This window comes from Dendrobium catenatum, unplaced genomic scaffold (assembly GCF_001605985.2).
Source record: "Dendrobium catenatum unplaced genomic scaffold, ASM160598v2 fragScaff_scaffold_231, whole genome shotgun sequence".
Taxonomy (NCBI): Eukaryota; Viridiplantae; Streptophyta; class Magnoliopsida; order Asparagales; family Orchidaceae; genus Dendrobium; species Dendrobium catenatum.
In genome coordinates, this window is record NW_021318693.1 from 98,889 (window position 1) to 121,531 (window position 22,643).

A 22,643-nucleotide genomic window follows, 5' to 3' on the forward strand; every position below is an offset into this window, starting at 1 on the left:
CAGGAGTGGTCGAATGGACGGCCGATATCGAATTCTACGATTGTATACCGTTCATTGGACATTTGAAAGGTATTAGAGATGTCGGAATTCAGTGATCTTGGGCTCGTTGGATTCGTCTCGTCGAGCCATTCGATTCGAGTATAAGCTCGTAAAAATCGAAGACTGTTTGATAACTCAAACAGTGTTATGAAGCTCCCAACAGCGCTTCGGGCCCTTAATTTGGGCTCTGATTGAATTGAATTTGGTGTCGTTGCATTTGTACTTTCGAGACGCTCAGTTCGACTGTAAGTTTGTTGAAATCGGAGTTTAGATGATCTCTGAATTAATTTTTGAAGTTTCCACTTGATTCTGCATCGAGATTCATGCTCGATCAAGATAATTTTTTTATGACGTATCAGTTGCCCCCTATTTTCGGACATTGAAGCTTCAGGAGTCAGAAAATATATGATATAATACTTATAATTGATCAAATTGTTGAAAATTATCAGAAAATTCCTTTCCAAAAAAATATAAATTTGCTCAAACCCAGTCATAGAGGACCCGTTAAGCTCTGAAAGTGTCAAAATTGAATCCAGAACGTCGAAAAACTTTTTTGGGGACCCCAAAAACGTTCAATTTGGCTTGTCCGGAATGAAAATATTGCCCCAAACTTTTGCTATAGTAACTCTACTACATTATTCGTCAGCTACAATGAAAGTTTCATACAGTTCTGCATATGGTGCAACGTTATCTACAGTACCGTTACTACAGTGCCGTGCTACAGTCGTCGCTTCAGTATTCTTCTACAAAATGAAATTTTCTTTTTTAAATTCCGTTGCTAGAGTAGCGGTTGCTACAGTGCCGGGCCCAAAATTTTTTTTTTTTTAGAGTGTGAGAGAGTGGGACAGTGGGAGAGAGGGAGAGGGAGACTCCCCTTTGTTTCTATAAATAGGCCCCTCTTTGGACCTAATTCCTTGCACCTCCTCCTCTCCCTCTGTCCTTACAATTGAGGCTTTCCCTTGGTCCTCCGAAACCCATCTTTTTGCAAGGAAGTTCGAAGATTTCCTCATTCTCCCTCTATTCTTACAATTGAGGCTTTCCCTTGGTTCTCCAAGGCCCCTCTCTTTGCAAGGAAGTCCGGAGATCCCCCATTATTCCTTTGTTCTTCGAGATATCCTGCGGAGTTCTGATGTTAGTTGTTTGGAGATGGAGGTCAGAGAGACCGTTGTAAGGAGGGAGGTTGAAAAGACTGTTGAAGTGCAGAAACCCGACGCTATGTAGAAATGCGGCGTCAGGTAGGAGGCTGACGGTGAACAGAAGTGTGATGAAGGGTCGAGACTTGGCGTCGAGTAGAATTCTGACGTCGAGGAAAAGTACGATGATGGGTAGAAATTCAACATCGAGTAGAATCCCAAAGAAAGTCCATCGATGGGCAGAAGTCTGACGACAAATAGTAGTCTGACGACAGGCAGAAGTCCGTAGTCGGGTGACGTACACTGTCAAGTCGAAGACCGATGAAAGTTCGTCAACGAGCAGAAGTCCGAAGATGAGTAGAAGTCCGCTGACGAGAAGAAGTCCGACGATAGGGAGAAGTTTGACATCGGGTAGAAGTACAATATCGGGTAGAAGATTGATGAAAGTCCATCGAGGGGCACAAGTCCAATGATGGGAGGAAGCTCTACGTCGGGCAGAATCCCAATGAAAGTTCAACGACAGGGAGAAAGCTCTGCATCAGGCAGAAGTCTGATGAAATTTATGCTATGCAGAATTTCGATAACGGGAAGAAGCTTGATGTTGGACAGAAGTCTGACAATGGGTTGAAACCCGATAAAAGTTTGACGACGGGCAAGAGTCCGACGTTGGGCAGAAGTACGGCCTTGGGCAAAAAACTGATGAAAGTGCATCGACGGGTAGTAGTCCGTCGACAGGTAGAAGTCCACTGACGAGCATAAGTCCGAGGTCGGGTAGAAGTACTGTGTCAAGTAGAAGGCCGACGAAAGTTCGTCGACGAGCAGAAGTCCGACGATGAGTAGAAGTCCGCTGACGAGAAGAAGTCCAATGAAAGGGAGAAGTCCGACGTTGGGTATTATTCCGTCGAAAGTCCTGCAAGAAAAAAGTTCAGCAACATGAGGAAATTCAACATCAGGTAGAAATTTAACTGTGTAGAAGTCCGATGGAAGTCCATTGACGGCATTTTGGTGACGTTAACCAAGGATGTATAATCTATTCAAGGTTGTTTGTTAGAGCCTTTGCTCGATGATGTTAACCGATATTGGATCCACCAATGATGTAAGACCTATCCAAGATTGTATGTCAGAGCATTTGCCTGATGACATTAACCTGTATGGAAGAGGTCGAGAGAATCCACCAAGGATGTAAGACCTTTCCAAGGTTATATGCCAGAGCCCTGCTCGATGACGTTAACTTGTGTGGAAGAGGTCGGGAGAATCCACCAAGGATGTAAGACCTATCCGAGGTTGTGTGTCAGAGCCCTGCTCGATAAAGTTAACCTGTGTGGAAGAGGTCGGGAGAATCCACCAAGGATGTAAGACCTATCCGAGGTTGTATGTCAGAGCTCTACTCGATGATGTTAACCTGTGTGGAAGAGGTCGGGAGAATCCACCAAGGATGTAAAACCTATCCGAGGTTGTATGTCAGAGCCCTGCTCGATGACGTTAAACTGTATGGAAGAGGTCGAGAGAATCCACCAAGGATGTAGGACCTATTCGAGGTTGTATGTCAGAGCCTTTGCTCGACGACGTTAACCTATGTGGAAGAGGTCAAGATAATCCACCAAGGATGTAATACCTATCCGAGGTTGTATGTTGGAGCCTTTGCTCGACGACGTTAACCTGTATAGAATAGGTCGAGAGAATCTACTAAAGATGTAGGACCTTTCTGAGGTTGTATGTCGGAGCCTTTGCTCGACGATGCTAACCTGTGTGGAAGAGATCGAGAGAATCCACCAAGGATGTAAGACTTATCCGAGGTTGTATGTCGGAGTATTTGCTCAACGACGTTAACCTGTGTGGAAGAGGTCGAGAGAATCCACTAAGGATGTAAGACCTATCCGAGGTTGTATGTCAGAGCCTTTGCTCGACGATATTAATCTGTGTGGAAGAGGTCAAGAGAATCCACCAAGAATGTAAGACCTATCCGAGGTTGTATGTCGGAGTATTTTCTCGACGACGTTAACCTGTGTGGAAGAGGTCGAGAGAATCCACCAAGGATTGATTTTGCTTTGATTGGGAGGGGGCGAACGCCGTGTGTATCCCTAATTAAAAGTAGAGAACGGTCTATCTTTAGACCGTTATTGCCTTTATGAGGTTGACATTAATTAAGACATTGCCCAAGGAGTAGAAGTCCAACAGGGGACTTTATGAAGCTTATAATCGATTGAAAGTATTCTTGCATTCGCTGGGATTTTTCTAAAATATCATCTTGATATTGAAAGCATTGGAGGGATCTTCTTAATCACGATTGGAGTCAAAGTTGCCCCCAAGTCCGCATCTGATTCTTATAAAATTGATGCAGCAATGACTGATGTCAAGAAGTTGATAAGGGCGATCTTTTGAGATTGGAACAATAATTGCCTCCCAGTCGGGAATCACTTTCCCACATACGGTGCCAAATTGTTGTGTCCTGGAATATTCGCGGTAGTAGAGAAATATATGGTTTAACGTCTTAGCATTATACGAAGATGCAGCACACAAGCAGATAAGAGAGGGGATGAAACATTTATAAGAGACGCTAGAGTTTTTACGTGGAAAACCCCTAAAAAGGGGAAAAACCACAGGGCCTGGCCTAGTTTGAATGAATCCACTAGTATTTGAAGTCGATTATAAATGAGTCCCTTCATTTGGAGAAGGCCTTGTATTGATGTAGCAAATATACATCATATAGATTGCATTACATGGTAGGAGTTACATATACATGTTTGTTTGGTCGGAAGGACCGTAGTCGGCAGGAGACCGGGGGTCAGAAAGACCGTTGTCTGTTGAAGGAGGTTGGACGGAACATAGTAGGCGACAGAGGTTGAAAGGACCGTAGTCGGCAGGAGACTGGGGTCAGAAAGACCGTTATTTGTTGATGGAGGTTGGAAGGACCATAGTAGGCAACGGAGGTCTGAAGGATCGTAGTCGGCAGGAGACCTGGGTCAGAAAGACCGTTGTCTGGTGATGGAGGTCGGACGGACCGTAGTAGGCGACCGAGGTCGAAAGGACCGTAGTCGGCAGGAGACCGGGGTCAGAAAGACCGTTGTTTGTTGATGGAGGTCGGAAGGACCATAGTAGGCGACGGAAGTCGGAAGGACCGTAGTCGGCAGGAGACAGAGGTCAAAAAGATTGTAGTCGTAAGGCAGTGCTCCGACGGAAGTCCATGTGTTATTCGGTGGTCTGGTGGAACTTTGACTTCTATTGGTGGCCTGATAAAAGTTTAGGCATCAGTCCGTGGTCCGACGAAACTCCGGCGGCGGCGATGGTCCAACGGAACTCCGGCATCAGGCGGTGGTCCTAACAAAAGTCCCGCGTCATGTGGTGGACCGACTGAAGTCCGGCATTAGGCGATGGTCCTGATAGAAGTTTGTGGAGTGGCATGGCTTGTAAATAGGTGTGAGATCAGGGGCGAATAGGGAGTGGTCGAATGGACGGCCGATATCGAATCCTATGATCGTGCACCATTCGTTGGACATTTGAAGGTGTTAGAGATGTCGGAATTCAGCGATCTTGGGCTAGTTGGATTCGTCTCGTCGAGCCGTTCGATTCGAGTATAAGCTCGTAAAAATCGGAGACTGTTCGATAACTAAAATAGTGTTATGAAGCTCCCAACAGCACTTCGAGTCCTTAATTTGGGCTCGGATTGAGTTGAATTTGGTGTCGTTGGATTCGTACTTCCGAGACGCTCAATTCGACTGTAAGTTTGTTGAAATCGGAGTTCAGATGGTCTCCGAATTAATTTTTGAAGTTTCCAACTTGATTCTGTATCGAGATTCGTGCCCGATCAAGATAATTTTTTAACGACGTATCAATTACTATTATTATTATCACACTAATTATAATAATAGTTAACCAAAATTAATAACATAAAATAATGGATTAAAAAGAAAACTATCTTCACGGGCTACAGGGCTTTGACCGTGAGGGTTGAGGCTAGAGGTTTAGGAAAGCTAATTGGGTGGATGAGATATGCTATTGGCCTTTATTATATGGCTGCTTGGGTAAATTAGTGGCAGTGGTTTTGGTTTATTTGGGTTTGTAAGAGTTGAGCTAGATTGGAGATCGGCTGTTTTGGCTAGGTGAAGTCGGAGGGTAGAGAGCATGAATTAGTTAGCTAGCGTCAGATTTGGCGTGGCTTTGAGACCGGCTGGAGCTAGCGATCGGAGTGATCAGACCGGATTGGAGGCTGGGCATTAGGAAGAAAGGGGGGAGATCATGATCAAAGGTAGCGGAGAAGGATTTCAACAGGATTTTTGGGATCTCTCCCACGGAAAATTATTAGGTCCGATCATCGGACCTAAAAATAGGTTCAGACATTCAATTAAAACTTTCCACGCCACCTGCCCTTTGACTCCATTTTTTTACTATGCTTTGACTACGCTTTAGGTGCGCTTTGACTGCGCTTTACCTACGTTTTGATTGCGTTTTACCTGCGCTTAGACTGTGCTTTTGACTGAGATTTGCCTGCGCTTTTAACTCGCTTCATTTAAAATAATATTTTATTAATATAAGGACCTATCTCCACGTCCGGTGACCAGATGTAATCTTATCTACAAACCCATCTGCCTTCCAAAATTTACCCCGGAACTTAATTCTGTTAAAACTCCCTCGCTCAAATAAAAAGAAATCGCGCGGCGGGGAGGCTGGGGCCGAATTTTCGGAGCCCACAAAATATTATTATTATTATTATTATAACAATGAATTAGAAGTTTGCCCGTCTTGGAATTTATGCGTTAATCTTTCAATTTGCGTGCATTTTCTCGAATCCATGCATTTTGCCTTAGGATATGTGCCAACTTTAATTGAATAAATGTATGAACATTCTTAGGTATGACAGTGCTTCGAAAACGTCGAGGTCCATTTTACAATCGAACGTCATCTGGCAACATCACGGATTAATTTTGAGTGTCGGTCATCCCTTTTGATCAATTCCTCCCAATTTGATTGCGAGGGGTTCTCATTTAGGCAAATTCGACACTCTAATCGCAATAACATCGTCCATTTGGCAATCAAAAATCTTTTGACCCTTCAAGTGATGCATCACGTGTCAATTTTGCCACGTTTCATCTGTCTTTGCGTATAGGGATCAACATTTGCTTGGACCACAACTTGTATCTCCATAATTAGCTGACGTTCAGCAAAAGCTATAAATGTTATTTGACTCTGAAGGATAGTTTAAGAGGCTAATATCGATGTAAATTTGAATTCATGTATAACAACTTCACTAATGAAGCAAGTATATACAGTAGACGCCTCATCTAACACTCGTTAAGTTCTAAAAGTTCATTGTGTTTTTATGTTTTACCGCCTGTGGATGTACAGTATCTGGAATTCTTTTACTAAACTGAGAGAACAAGCTCTGCCCATGCCAGAGAAGGCTCTCTAAAAATTGCACCAACCGAGGTGTCGATGCCATCCTCCAACATTGCACATAATATATGCATTGATGGCCTCTTCGACAGTTCAGGCTCAATACATAGGCTAATCACACGGCAGAGTACAGAGAGGTTGTCAATCTTTACATTTTTGATTTCTGGGTCTACTATCATGCTCATCTTGTTGGGGTCTTGTAGATAATCTATTGCCTGCAGATTTAATATAATTGCAAGCGTTAATTCACTGAAGATAGGATCATAGCACAGACTATTGTAATAATAATCAAAGGATTTCATGGTTGAAGATAGGAACCAAAAAGAAGAAAAGAAACAGCAGAATTAGAAGCTATTTCGTAATAAGCATCTCGAAGATCAGCTAAAAGCACACTCTTTCTAACGCAGTTCAACAAAATTTCTGGAACAACAAGAATCAGAGAATAGTTGATGAAACAATTCTTCGTAACCCACTAGTATTTCTCTGTTGGAGTCGATTGCTGTAGAACTTTAAAAGCTATAGAGTCAAATAATCTTCAAATCACTTCAAAATATATGAATCAGATTCAAAAATGTCAGCCTTTAGTTACTTATGGAGGAAATAGTGGGCAAGCACATGCTATAGCAGTACCTATATTGAGCTCAAACACCAAGATCAAGACATAATGATCAATCAAAGAGCAAGGGACCTAAACCCATCAAAGTACGGTATCTGCACTATTTAATGGTTGTCTCTAACTGTTTCAGTGATTATGCGCAAATTAGAAAATATTGCTATACTGTAGTTGTTTAATGCTCTTCTAAGAACAAATATATATAAAAAAATAGAGAAGTTACAAATACAAAAATAATATCCTAAATAAATATGTAAGCCTGGATAACTATCTGAGATCTATGGAGAAAAATTTTACTAACATGAACATTTTGGAACAAGTATTAATCTAAAATACAAAGCATTTCAGTTTTTAAATTAAATATATCAATGTTTAAATTGAAAGGGTAATCGTTGCTGCTTAATGATGCATTGGTCTAGAAAAGAAGGAAAATACTTCTCCACATAGCGTGCTTATAGAACACATTCACTTCCACATTGTCACTTTACATTGAGAAGTTCTACTTTACACATGAAGTACGTCTGATACTAAACCTGAATACCTAATTTATTAAGATGTTGGTGAATTCCTTACCCAGTCTACAATGCTGTCTCTGTCTTTATAATTTGGAGACCTTCCACTGATCAACTCCAGTAAGAGCACACCGAAAGCATAAGTGTTACCCTGCACATCCATATTCCATGTCTCTGAAGTCTCCAGAAAACCATTAAATAAGCTTCCATTAGTTAAGTAGCCTAAGCCATTGTCTGATCTTGAAACAATAGCATTCCATCTTTCAAAATCAACCAACTGCAGATGAGCAAATAATGCAGAAAGTTATTATCTTTATGTTTTATAGATTTTCATTTCTGAGATAAAGAATATATTAACTAGTGAGAAGTGCTCAAACAGTTTAATCCAAAAGGAATTTCAAGTATGTAAAGCAAGAAGCTGCCACATTTAAGAGGTTTCTCAAATCTAAAAGATCAGAAAGAGAAAATGCATTCATCCAGTTTCTAGTAAGAACGGTAATGAAGTGCGTGAGTATGATGAACCTCATCTTTCTTAATTTTAAGAAGCTGATATTGAATTAATAAAAACATTTGCAAAATCACTAACATGCAATATTTAAACAAACCTTTGGGGAGAAATCCTCAGTCAGATATACTGCATTGGAGTTGAGTTCAGATATTGTGAATGGAGGTTGTACTTCAGTGTGCAAATATCTTAGTCCGCGAGCAACACCAATTGCTATGTTCATGCGTCTGAGCCAGGATAGCTGACCTGCATCACCATCTATGATTTTGAAGAGACAAAAGTCACATCTTTGAGGACCAAATGCCATAAAAGTTAGCATTTCAATAGTACATAAATCAGGTAATAGACTTACAGTGGAGATGCTCATACAATGTTCCATTGGATGCATATTCAAAGACTAACATTCTTGAAAATGGTTCATTCTCTTTGCAATAACCAAGAAGTTTAGATGTGTTTTCGTGATTTAACCTTGCCAAGTTATCCACCTGAAGTGTAAATGATTTTTCTGAGCAAAGAATTAAGGTATTTTTTTCCGAAAAGAATTGGGCTTTCAGATTTCTTACCTCCTTCTGAAAGCAAAGCTCAAGATAGCTTGGCCAGTGAGTGACTGATACTGAAAGTGATATGACAGCAATTTCAGGACCATCCTTTACAGTTCCCTTATAAACTTTGCTGTTGGCCGAAGACCCAATTATGTTGCTGAAATCTTCACAAGCTAGTTCAAGATCCTCTCGGCTGTACCTCAAGACATGTTTGAGAAATCCATCATCTGTGCATAACAGAATTAGTCTGAAATGTATTCACACCATTTTCAGCAATCCATCAGCTTAGCAAAATCATGAAGCAGCTGAAATAAAATATATATATATATATATATATATAGTTACGAGAACAAAAGACAGAACAAACCAATTGATATTGATATCTGATCCTTCATGATTTGTGCTCGCTTCCGATCCATCGTGACATTAGACTTTGATTTGCATCTTTTAACGCTATGAACAATGCAGATTACTAAGAAAACAACAAGAGCAGCTCCTGTAACTATTTCTAGAATCATTAGCCACAAAGGTTCCTTTAGATTTTTATGGTTAGTTCTGCCACTTGATTGCTTATAAGTCTCTTCTGCACTTTCCTGGCTTTTTACAAGCAAACCTACAATAAGCAATAAGTTCTTCAACTACAAGAGTAACAACATGAACACAAAAACTGAGCATTAGGCGTTTTTAGTAAGTTTTATCTATTTTTCTGGAATCACTCAACTATAATGTTCAGCATCACTTAACAATATCAAAATGCCGACAAGTTAAAAAAAGGAAGAAAAATGGACAGCCTATCCCCACCACATCATTTCACAAAAATATTATTCAATTTAACCAAATTTAGCAACCAAAATTCTAATGAAAACATTTTTATGCCCTTAAAAATGCACCTTAATGGTATTGTGATACAGTCATTGAATATTGATAAAATACAATCCATAGTAGTCCTCAAATAGCACCAAAACTTTTCCCATCATAAGGCTAGAAAACTCATTCCTATGGGTCCATTCGGTCTATGAGACAGGTAAAGATGTAAAGCTATCAGAATTAGAAAATTGTGGTATAAACGAGACAAAAGAAGTATTAAGGTTATAAAAAGCAAGAAAAGTATCATTTGATCAGTACATGTAATTTACTTGAGTTGCTTGTTCCATCACTTTGCTTCAAATATAAATGATTGTTATCTCATTATCAAATCACCAATCACATTGCATTCCTAACAAGATTCAAAGAATGAAATTCATTGGAGGACAGGGTCTAACATCATACACTGTTGACTCGAACGCTGCATCAAAGAATCTTTATCTTGAAAGCAATTACCTTGAAAACTTGACCTATCGAGAGTACAATAAAACTAGTGAATTTAAGTTAAGACATGACATATTCAAGCTATGAAATGTTAGGTTTTACCTTGGAAGGTATTTCAAGCAAGAAGGTATTTTTCCCTGCAAAAAATTGTATGAAAAATCTGCAACTTCTAACTTAGTTAACTCGCACAAACCAGCAGTGGAGTTACCATGAGAAACAAACCTGAAACATAAAAGGAAAAACATTAATATTCTGCAAGAGCATAAAGCAACACTATGTATTCAACATAAGAATATTATTCACTGTAACCATAAAATTTACTGAGTTTTTGTTCCTTGTATAGATTAACTTACTAATATGATACTAAAAATAGAAGAGTGGAGCATGAACTAAAAATTGCAAAAGTGTTTAAGACTAATATTGGTCATTTACTCATTTATATACTAAATAACAGTATGATTAGAATAAATTGAAAAAGCCCATGACATCAAATGATGTTCAAAAATCATGTAAGAAAAGAGGGTATTTACATTCCATCAGTTGTCGAGGACTTCGAGTTTTTGCTCCCAGGAATTGGTCCATTAAGCTTATTCCTATCCAACTGAAGTTCAACGAGGTTTACCAGGTTACCAAGCTCAGGAGGGATGACACCAGTTAAACCATTAAAGTGAAGATTTCTACAGAATGATGAGCAATAAAAGAAATCAGAAACCACAAGTTTAAAAAAAAAAAAAAAAAGAGCAAGGAAATAAAATCTTCTGCTTACATTGTTGTTATACTAATCAAGTCTCCAATTTCTGAAGGAATTGGACCCAAAAAACGATTTGCACTCAAATCCAATACTTGCAAGCTTTTAAGCCTGCCGATTTGTCTAGGCATTGTCCCATAGAACAGATTATTATCTAAAATCCTGTGAAGGAAACAAAAAAAGTATCATAATGAAGAAAAAAAAAGATATGAAAATGTAATGTATCAATTGATAGAAAGAACATCATACAACTCTTTTAGTGAATTCAGAAAGCCAACTTCTTCTGCAAGGAACCCTTTCAAAGAGGAATTGGAGAAGTTTCTGTCAAAGAAACCAAGAGCTCAAAAGGAAGGACAATATAAGAAATGCCATTAGGTAAAAAATAAAATTAAAAAAAAAAAAAGCTTCAACACCATCATATTGATGAAGTAAACTTTGAACATATTTCAGCTCCTCTAAAATTATACTAAGAGGTCAACATGCTTTTATTTTACAGCAGAAATCATTCCAAAGAAATAACAAGAGAAAATATATATATCTATGCATGTCTGATTTGAAATCTTTGCACACCAAATACAACTAATTTGACTTAGTAGGTCATGTAAGATTCGTAGTAACTATTGCTTACAGAGAAATCACACTGTTCTTCGAATCTGAGCACTTGATGCCAGACCAGCTGCAAGGATCTCCACTGCTACTCCAGTCAGATAGCTTTCTAAGAGGGTCTTCCGATATAGCCAGCTTAAAAGCTCTCAGTGCTGCAACTGCCAAAAAAAAAAAAAGATAAAATCATGAATCTAATAAAGATGCAATTTTGAAGTTTAAGAAGTCAAAGATGAAAATATGAAGCTCCTGAACCAAATCCCAACTTCAATTATCTAAATAGAATCAAAAACAAAGAAAGCTTGAAAAAGATTCAGCAAAACGAAGCGAATGGTAAGAGCACATACTCTCTTCCTCACGAACGGACTCACAAGGGTTAAAGAGAAGGGTTTCCAACTGAGTCGCAAGAAGAAGAAGAAGTAAGCTGGGAAATCTCATTATATTCTAAAATTTGTACTTCCAAAGCTCACAAAGCTGGGAAATCTCTGAAGTCCTACACTTATCTGACGAGAAAAAAAAATAGTGATGTTACTGAGGAGATGATAGATGCCCGGAAGAGGAAATTCATGAGAAGTCGGAGGCACACGGATTAGAGATTTGGTCCAAAGTTGGATTTTTATTTTAAATACAGAAGTAAAACAAACAAAATTATAAGGACAAGAGATGAATGAAATGCTAGTAAGGGTTGGGGAAGGGTATGACAGGAGAGACTATATTTGGATTTTGGATAATGATTTTATGTTTGGATAATTTTAATAGTTTCAATTTAATTTAATAGAAATTAATTTGAAACTTATTAATATTTTTAATTTTAATTAATTTCGCCAATTTTAGTTGAAATTTAAATTTTCGTTGACGAAACTCAAAAATTACACCAGAAGTTTTTCTTTTTAATTAAAAATTTTAAGAATTTAAAAAAAAAAACTGATTTCCAAAGTTAAAGTTTCATTAATTTTATATGTATTACAATTAGAATCTCAATGGAATATATATATATATGAAATTATCAAAAAAATTATGAATCACTTCTAAGATTTTTTTTTTATCATTAGAAAATCGTAAATGTATAATATATTGAAATGAACATTTTTAATGTCATTTTATGTGTTCATAGTTTTTTAATGAATAATTTGTTACACTTGTCAAATTTATTTAAAGTAAATAACTAAATATATACCTCACAATTACATTCTAAAAAATTTACAGTGATATAGAGAAAGTTTTTAATCATAATTTTTTGTTAAATCCAACAAACTGATAAAATAAAGTGAAGAATGCATGATACATCAAATTTTTACTTGAAAAATCCAAGAAGAAAAAAAAAACTACTAGAGCAAGCCTAATTGAAATAATATATTCTGTGCTTAAAGTTATAGAAATTAATTATTTTCCACTATTCTAGAAGATGAGATAGTAAAGTTGGGTGCACTTAGTATCCTATAGTAAAAATTGTGAGAAAAGTATTGGAATGATGATGATGGTTGTTGGACAATTTCTTTCAAACTATGATGGTCAAATAATAGCAATTAAACAACGGTGATTGGATGATAGTGAATAGACTGTAACAGTTGAATGTCAATGTTTAGAAGATGACGGCACGACGACATTGGTGGGACGAGGTGGTTTAACGATGGCAATTGAGCAATAGCTAGCGATGATTATCAACGTTAAACATTAGATAGAGCTTCATTGTCCTTCAAATCTTTATGTTATCTCTAATATCAAGTCTAAGGCTTTGTTTGGGACGGCTTTCTTCCTGCTTCTTAAAGAAGCTTTTAAATACCAAAAAATAATTTTTGTATTAAAAAACTGTTTTAAGAAGAAGGAAGAAAGCCATCCCAAACGAAGCATAAGACTCCTTCATGCAGAGAATGCCGATCTATTATCGCATTTCAAGAGTGATATTTTGATAAATTGAGCCAAAATTTCATAATACTCCAAACATATCATAGATCTTTATTTAGCATTTGAGTGTCTTAATAATCTCGTAATTTAATGATCTTGAGCTTGATGTATTTATCTTATCTAGATGCTCAATTTCACTACAAGCATTTAAGATTCAACAACCATTTTGTAGAAATGTACAATTCGACTATAAGTTTTCTTGAAATTAGAGTTTTGGATGATATTGAATTTAATTCCATAAGTTTCCAATTCAAACATTATCTCAAGATTTGTATATGATTGAATGGGGTTTTTATTGGCATATCATCACCGCACTTATTTTCTGATGTCAAAGTTTTGAAGTTCAATAATATATATTAAGTCTTTCATAAAATTATAATGTCAAGAAAATTACAAAGCATGGCATCAACTTAGACATCAATATAAGCCATATCTTGGACTAAGTAAAATTTCATAAACTATAATTTTAGTCTCCCAGAAGTTTGTGCGGCGTAAATTTGAACAAAATTTATTAAAAAAACATTATTCTAAACTATCTAAATTTGCATGAACTTGATCATGTATGCTTCACAGGGCTTTGAAAAGTATCGACATTATAGGTCTTGAAAATAAAAAAAAAAAGAGTGGAATATGCATTTTTGGGTCCAAAATCATATATAAAATGAGACTTTTAATTGGTTGATAGACCACCATTGTCATTGCTAATGGCATGTGTGCATAAATTATAAATTTACAAAAAAAACCCTTATTTTTTTATAAATTATAAATAAAAAAATTATAACTCTTATCTCTTTTTTTAAGTATAAATGCCCCCTTGGGGGTGAAAAAATTCTCCTATTTTTCTCCTCCTTAATAAGCTTCGAATCTTTCTCTTACGAGAGGTTAATCACTATATTGCATAATGGTGCATCATTTCCTCTTTGCATACTCTAGTACACTTATTTATAAAGATTAGATTCTATCAAAAACAGGCGGTGTGTAATCCTTTGAGTATTGAACAACCTTTCTAGATGAGCATCATTGTGCATGACACTAAGGATTTAAAATCTCTACGACAAAGCTCCAACCTTCTTTTAAAATGAGTTGATTGCCTTCATTTAGATACATTGAATCTAAGTTGAAAATTTTTTTAGCTATTTTTGAGGCTCCAATTTCTTCTCTAATGAAGTTAGTTGCCCTCAAAATTTGGTCTAGCCTTTGTGAAAGGTAATGGTTAATGTATTGGCACATTCTTAATGCATTCTAACTTTTTATTTTTGAAAGACTATCTTGTTGGCTTTTGTGCTCCCAAAATATTTGTTCAATTTATTTTATAGGATATATATGTATTTATTGAAAATTTTCATGGTGAAATTCAGTCAATTTAATTTTTGAAGAATTTTAATTGTTGAATATCCTAATGCTGAAATTATGATTTCTTTTATCTTCAACAAATTTCTATAGCTAAATCATTTATCAAAAAAGTTGAAAAGTAGATAACATCCTTAGTTTACTTGCAAGATTTTTGTCCTCTAAAAATAGTACTGTTTGAATAGTGGCTTTCTTGAATCTATGATTTTGTGGTTGCTAGATTCAAGATTTTACTATAGCATCAAATGAATGATTCTTTTTTTTGTAAACTTCTATTAATTTATACATGCTCCAAGAAAAATTTCAATATTTTCCTCAAAATGTTTTCTTGAAAATATTTGAGTAGCTATTGTCTTGTTATACATTGCGTTATTATCCTAAGAAAATTTGTTGAAGCATCAAATGAATGAAGTTTTCAGTGTGCTTATAGACATTGTAAAAAGAGTTTATTGCCCTACTTTTCTAATTTATTGTGTACTTATCATTATCAATTTTTTCTTTAATATTTTATAAATTTGTATATAATTTTAAAATATTATCACAACTAGAGCTCTATTTTCAGCTAGTTCTAGCTTGGTGTTGGGTGTTAAGGTGATGCCACGTAACAACATTGACTTTGACGCCAACGAAAATACTTGAGATGTGTTGCAACAACAACAAAACAACAAGCCTTTATCCCACTATGTGGGGTGGTTACATGAATCATTTTTCTCGATTGTGCCATGTTAAGGGTCAAATTCTCATCTAAATCTAATAAACAAAGGTCATTTCTCATATTTTCTAACCAAGTCTTTTTAGATCTATCTCTATCTTTCTTAATAGTTTGTGCATATTTACATTTTCATAATAAACTTTAAGTGAAAAGATATTGATTGATGCGAATTGATTTAAAAGTTCAATGATTTAAAGGATGTATAAGACTTCAAGAAATCTCTATTAATAATGATAAATAGTTTGTGGATTTATGTAAATCTATTAACTATGTATAATTCTTCATATTTTTTTGCCCTTATATATTTCTTCATGTATTAACATTGAAACTTGGCTAATGTTTACATTCAAAATATTTGAAGTAATAAACTCTAGATCTTTTTATAAAAGTAACTCAACTTTATGAGAATATATCCCCTAAATAAGACTAAGCTCTTTATATATATATATATTTGGATTTTTTTAGTCATTTTAGAAATCGAATATGCTCTAATTTATTCTTTGAGTTAGAAAAAAGATGTTACTTCTCAGTTGAAACATAGTGAATTCGATCTCTTAAATGATAATATCCTTCTAAGGCTTATTTCTTTCAAGAGTTTTGGATGAATGAAAATCCTATATTTTTTAGGCCTAAGCCTTTTAAGACTTTTAAATAAGTTGAGAAACATAAAATAAGGGTTAATATATATTTTTGCTATGAATATAGATTGTGAACCATTAAAGGATAACACTTTTTAAGATTCTTTAAAAAAACATTTATTGAGGTTTACAACTTTTGAGATTTTTGAAGAACCTGTCCTTCTGAGACTTTAGCCTTCTATGATTTTTTAAAGAGTGAGACCATATCAATTAGTTGCTTTCTTGCAGTTTTTCTAGTAAAGAGCATGTTAGTTGTTATCTTCTTATTGAGCTATCTCACGGGTGTGTCTTTTAAGAGTTATGTGTGGAGACTTTATATATTACTGACCTTCATAGGATTTTTTAGTGAGGACCATATCAATTTTAGATCTCTATTAAAATGTTAGCTCCATATGTGTTTAGTGGGGTGCAATAAGAGGACTCATGCTATTATCAAGATGGTTAAATTTAGTGGGAAGAATGCATTTGATTTCGTTACTGCTCCTATTTTCTTCATTTGTATGATTGATTAATTTCTAATTATGAGTTATTTCATTTATTTGAATATTCTTCAAACTATTTTTCTACTCTAAGAAAAAAAATAGCATTAGAGTAAATTAACTATAACATCATTGAAAAGTAGAAAGGTTCAAGTAAGAGTCATCCAAGAAACAAAATCTTGTACTAACTCTAGATTAAATTCTAAAATTTTTATGTAAACAAGAAGATAATCTTTGAAATTAATCTTCAAAAGTCTCTCCTTTATATTAGTGAGTTTTTAAAAGATGTGAGGAATCTTTGATGACCATCTAGCTTGCAATGAATTATTCAATGAATAGTTCTACTTTAGAGAGGGTAAACCTAGATGTGAATTTTTTCCTTTAAAGGTGCAAGGAAAATTTGGCAAAGGACCACATCAAAATTTTATTAAATAAGCATGATGATCCTATATTAGTTGATATATTCATAAAGATCTCATGTCTCATTATAAGGATTTATTGCAAGCAACTTGAACACCAGAGAGTAAGATATTGGAGAATTTTAACAATAAGGGGAGAGGACTCTAAAAATCTGTATCAAGGAGTAAGTTGATTCTTATCTCTTCAAGGAAGTTTCTTAGAATGAGGAGTCAATGTTTATCTCTTATAACATCATGACGAATATTAATAAGGTGAGGTTGATTTAAGTCCACCATAATTATCAAAAGATAATTGATTGGTCTAGTAGTAAAAGACAAATAACTTTAATTAGTTATGTTTGAGATATTTAATAAGGTATTTGTGGGCAAGAAACTATATCATGTAGATGAAGAGAAACTATATAGGTAGCATCAAATTAATTAACTCTAGCCTATTATTAATTTTATGGTATGAAAACTTCATAATATTATGATGTTGCTCTTTATCATCTAATCTCAATTAAGAGGTGATGAATTTGAACTTGTTACTCCTCCATCATGCATATAAAATCCTTAAAAGTTAGGACTACGTGGCCTTTATTAATCATATTGTGTTATCCTGAATTGTGGGATTGGCTGTCAAGAATTGGATGAGCTTTGTATAGTTCTTGGAATATTTCTCAAATATAATGATAAATTAATGCACATTAAACAACAATTCCTGATTATATAGAGATTTTTACATCCTAATTTTGCATGAAGTTCTTAAATACTCATATATAAAAGGGAAAAATATTAGATACACTAAAGTTTTTATATAGAAAACTTGAGAAGCAAAAAAATATGCTACTTTTCCCAATTGAAGTAATCCACTATATACTTAAAGTTATAAAAATTTGTTCTTTTTTATAGCTAGAGATATAAGAATACAAAGTTGGGAGCGCTTATTTGGTCTCCTATAATTATATTAGAAATGGTGGGAGTAATTGTGGAAGTATGATGCTGGCATTCATAAAATATTAATTGAATAATAATGGTCGAATAACAATGGTCATATGTTGATGAATGGATAATGATATTGAGATAATTGTGGTTATATAGCAGTGATTATACAACATTGATTAGCTGACAATAGTCTAGTGATATCTAGCTGTGATTATCAGCATTGAACATTATGTAAAACTCCAGAGTTCTTCAGATCTACATGCTCTCCAAACTCAAGTTTAGGTCTCCTTCATAGGGAGAATGCATCCTGCCTCATAATCTAATTTTGAAGAATTTTCTACTTATATATTCTAATTATCTATCAGAGCTACTTGTCATCCATATTAAATAAATAAAACAAAAAAAATAACCTTTCATTTCATTTTATAAACATCAAAATATATTTTCATTTCTATTTAAAAAGTCATATACAATGGAAAAACATTCCTATTACAATAGTCTATAAAGAATATTCATGTTTATAAAAATGAACAATAAAATGAAATACTTATAACTGTAATAACCCAAAATATAATTAATGAACACAATAATAAATTGGCCCAAGTACTTCTTAAATACATGGTTCATCAAATCAATAAACACTGAAAGTGCATTTGTTACTCCAAAAGATGTAACTAAAAACTCATACTATCCATATCGGGTGCTAAAAGATATATTCGTCACATTTTCTTCTTTCACCATCAACTGACGATAAAAATCTCTTAAATTAATCTTCTCGAACAGTGAGGCATCTTCCATCTGATCAAATAAATCATCAATCTTGGGAAATAGATATTTGCTCTTAATTGTTATCTTATTTGACTATATATTCAATATACATCTCATTGATCTATACTCCTTCACAAATAATATAAAGAAGTGTCCCATGTAGATCACTAAGTCTAATAAAACCTCTATTCAATAATTCCCTTAATTGAACTTTTATTTCTTGAAATTCCTTGGGTGCCATGCTATTTGGAGCCTTAATGATTGGGGAAGTATCAGTCACCACTTCAACTCAAAACTCTACCTCTCTCTCTAGAGGCAAATTCAACAAATCCTCATGGAATATAATGAGAAATTCTCTTATTACCTAAATGTCATTATTACTTTCAGCAGGTTTACTTCTATCCTCACATAAGATAGAATGATAGAATTTCCCTTCTTCCATAACTTATTAACGAAAAGAACAAGCTAGATGAATGTTAATGCATCTCTTGATCACAATATCAATACATTTAAGCTTTTCTAAAATGGCCATCCAAACATAGCATTAGAATCTAAGAGAGTGATTTTATGCCATATAAATTTGTGCCAATGAACCTCCTCTATCTAGGTTTAGAAGTGAGCGTTGAAGTGTTTAAAGGAAGGGTTGAAAGAGCCCCCCTAGGCTACAACTACTTGCTCATAAATGGGAACATCCAGAACATCCTGACGAATAAGCTCAGGGAAGAAATTAGGAGTAACCCATTTATTTCTATGAATGTAACAATAAATAGCCTATTGCGGAAATGAAGTGGGAGAAAAGTAATCAGCAAGAGCTTTTCCCTTACACCACGGGTCCTAGAACATAAAAAATTTGCATTGAGGAGTATTGCGTAGAGAAAATGAACTTTTAATTTTGTGGAGAATAGAAAAAATCCATTTCCAAGCTTTGGAGGCATTGCAAGGAGGAGGTTTTTAAGGAGAGGTAAATTTAGCCCAGAAAAAGGAACTAATGATAAATTTTATGTTATAAAGCTGACAAATAAAGGAGTAGTATACCACATGGTAGAGGGGTCAAAAGATGGGATACCCAGACCCCCTTACACTTAGGTATGGAGGTGGCTTTCCAAACAATAATATGCAGCTTCCTCTCATTAATGTTGCCATGATATAAAACCTTTAGCATAATTTAGAGATGACTTTATGACAAACTTTAGTTATGATGAACCCCCTAATCCAATACTCAATGGTGTTAGCTATAGTGAACTTTAAGAACTAGATCCTTCCTGCAAAAGAGAAAAACTTTACTTTCCAACCATTAAATAGAGTAAAAATATTACTCAGTAGTGGTTGGAAGTGAGAAAAATTAAGCTTTTTATAAGAGATAGGATGCCAAAGTATTTAATCCAAGTGGTAGGATGACTGATGTCAAGAGAAGCATAGATATCAGATGCCTCGATTTGAGCATTAGAAAGAATGATTGAGCTTTTAATGGGGTTTATATAGAGAACAGAATCATCCACAAAAGGATAAGGGTTTGGTTCAGGCAAGCAATATTATGGGAAGTAGCCGAACCAAAGACCAAGAGATCATCTGTGAAGAGCAGTTGATTGAAACATAGCCCATTAAAATTTAAGCCAGTAAAAGTAGTAGTGAGGGAAGAAGGTTCCAGACAACATGATAAACCATCTATCACAATAGAGAAAAGCAAGGGTGAAAGCAGGCACCCTTGGCGAAGACCGGAGGGGGATTTAAAAGAACCCTCCAGAGCCCAATTCAGGCAAATAGAGAAGTGGTCATCCGAGATACAACCATTCATCCAAGATATGAAATTGTTAGGGAAACCTTTTTGCACCATCTTATTGAAAAGGAAGTCCCTGGATACATAATCAATGTCCTTCCTGATATCAAGTTTATGACAAAATAAGTTTTCTAGAGTATTTAAAATCTCTTAACATCACATAGAAAAGAAGAATATTATCTAGAGCACATCTCTTATGTATTAACCAGCTTGTATATATATATATATATATAATGAACCAGCTTGACTCTCATGAATAATATGAGGTAAAATATGCTTGAACCTTTTGGCAACTAGTTTAGCCACAATCTTATAAAACACATTGCATAGAGAAATAGGTTGAAATCAGAAATATTTGAGGTATGAGAGCTCTTGGGGGTCAAGGTGATAGCAGTAGTTTTAACCCCTTTAGGTAGTTAACCGAGGCAAAAATGTTTTTAATAATGTTGCAAACTTAGATCCCAATAATATGCCAAGATGCCTTGTTAAACCCAAAATTAAGGCCGTCGAGGTCGGGCGAGGAATCAAAATGATCAACAAAAGCAATAGCTTTGATCTCATCATTAGTAATTAGGGAAACCGTCAATTAATTAAATGAGGATGAATCAAGTTCCTAGTAGGAATGTTAAAATCATCAACATTGGGCATATTGGAAGTATTAAAAGTCCTTCAAAATGATGGAAGAGAGGTACAATAATGTCAAAGTGAGAAGAGAAATGACCTAGCAAAGTTGAGATTTCTTTTAGAATGTTTATATTTTTCCTGAGTATGATTTTGTCATAAAGGAATCCAAGTTCATCTTCACCTTTAGACAAGCACTTGGTTTTAGCTCTTTGCGCAATCCAGGAAGCCCAAGAGGATTGCATCACAAGAAGTTAATCATTGATAGCTTTTTAAGTGAAATGTTTAATGATTGGTTTAAAGGATAGCTTTGAAGCTCTAGAAGATATTTATTCTGTTTATTCTTAAGCTCAAGGATGGACTGAGATAGAAAATTGGAGGAGGTCCAAGCTTTGTCTTTTAGTGTCTTTTTCAAATTTTATGCAGTGGTAGAAGGAAGAAATCATGCTACATGGAGCAGGCCGAGAAAAAGCTTCAATAACATCATACCAAAATCCATCCATAAGAGCCCAATGATTTTTGAATAATAATATATTGCATTTTTTAATGACATATAAAACATTCATGGTTAAAGGAGAATGATCAGATCAGTTCGAGGGAATTATCTAGCAAAGACGTGTTAACCATAATTCTATCCATCTTGATGTGAATGGAGTGGTTCACTCTTTAGTTCCACCAAGTGTATGAAAGATCAACCGAAGCAAGGTCTTGGACACCACAATAAAAAATCATGTTATTGAGTTTGTCCAATCTACCCATCAAGAGATGGGTACCACTAGCTTTTTCATATTCAAACCTACAACAGTTGAAATCCCCAATAATGCCCAAGGCTGAGTGGAAGCATGGGTTAAATCCCTCATATGATCCCAAAGACTCTCCTATCATCTACACAATAAGCAACATAAATAATAGAAAGCAAGATATGGGGTGAGGAACCTGCAGATAGGATACCATGAATAATTTGTGAGAAAAAAAAAGGAAGGAGTGAAAGAGAAGTAACAAGGGTCCCATTTCAGCCAAATTCTACCAATAGAAGAATGGTTAAAATTGTTACAGCTCATTTCATTGTTAAAAACTAAATGAGAATTAGTAAACCACATATCCATATCAACAAAAAATTGATTTTTTTTCTTCTAGAATACAATTCATCTTTAAATTGTGAGAGCTTACTATATCTCTGCAAGCTCGCACCTTATCGAGGCTATTAAACCCCTCACGTTTCAGCAACCGAAAGGGGGAAAATACATTAATACTTGGAGGATTTAGGTTTATTGGCTGATTTGGCTATGGAGTCTTTGGCTGAAGGAGAACATTGTGGTTTTGGCGGTGGCTGCCCAGAGGAGGTGGCAGGATCCTTGCTCTATTGGTCAGCATAAGGGGGAATGTCATCATAATAGATCTTATCCAAGGGAAGGGAGTAGGATTCATCTTGATGAAGTGAAGCAAAGTTATTATAAAGTGGGACTTTTGGGGGGAGGAGGAGCTATTGAGGAGGTGCTTGTTCATATGACAAGGATACCTCTGTGGGAATGTTGAAATTAAGAATTAAGATATCTTTGTCTTGGATAACTGAGGTGGGCATAATGTGATTGGGAGCTCCTATAGGAGGCAAAGGAGAAGGTTATGTGATTGACAAAGTTTGAGAGATTGGGTTTT

At 35.3% G+C, this 22,643-nt stretch overlaps 1 protein-coding gene across 2 annotated transcripts; it reads right to left on the bottom strand.

Annotated features, from left to right (window-relative positions):
- Nucleotides 1–6,382: 6,382 nt before the first annotated feature.
- LOC110095657 (probable LRR receptor-like serine/threonine-protein kinase At1g63430) lies at nt 6,383–12,054 on the bottom strand. 2 transcript variants are annotated; one of them, XM_020821279.2, is made up of 13 exons: nt 11,742–12,054; nt 11,420–11,549; nt 11,041–11,112; nt 10,810–10,953; nt 10,574–10,720; nt 10,146–10,265; nt 10,005–10,069; nt 9,103–9,348; nt 8,757–8,962; nt 8,546–8,678; nt 8,294–8,451; nt 7,750–7,965; nt 6,383–6,778 (listed from the first exon to the last, which is right to left on the bottom strand). In XM_020821279.2, exons 1-13 carry the CDS (start codon nt 11,830–11,832, stop codon nt 6,533–6,535), a joined length of 1,974 nt encoding a protein of 657 aa, XP_020676938.1. In that variant the 5' UTR covers nt 11,833–12,054; the 3' UTR covers nt 6,383–6,532. The 2 variants fall into 2 exon arrangements, with proteins under 2 accessions (XP_020676938.1, XP_020676937.1); XM_020821278.2 differs by having other exon boundaries at nt 11,420–11,555; nt 11,742–12,053.
- Between the last annotated feature and the right edge of the window lie 10,589 nt (nt 12,055–22,643).

Excerpts from the sequence above, each read along its gene's own strand:
- LOC110095657 (XM_020821278.2), bottom strand. The coding sequence starts at position 11,832 with ATGAGATTTCCCAGCTTACTTCTTCTTCTTCTTGCGACTCAGTTGGAA. Across the intron at positions 10,721-10,809 it reads TTGATTAGTATAACAACAAT|AAATCTTCACTTTAATGGTT; the intron begins GTAAGCAGAAGA and ends ATCATTCTGTAG. Across the intron at positions 8,452-8,545 it reads ATTGTATGAGCATCTCCACT|ATGGTGATGCAGGTCAGCTA; the intron begins GTAAGTCTATTA and ends TCAAAATCATAG.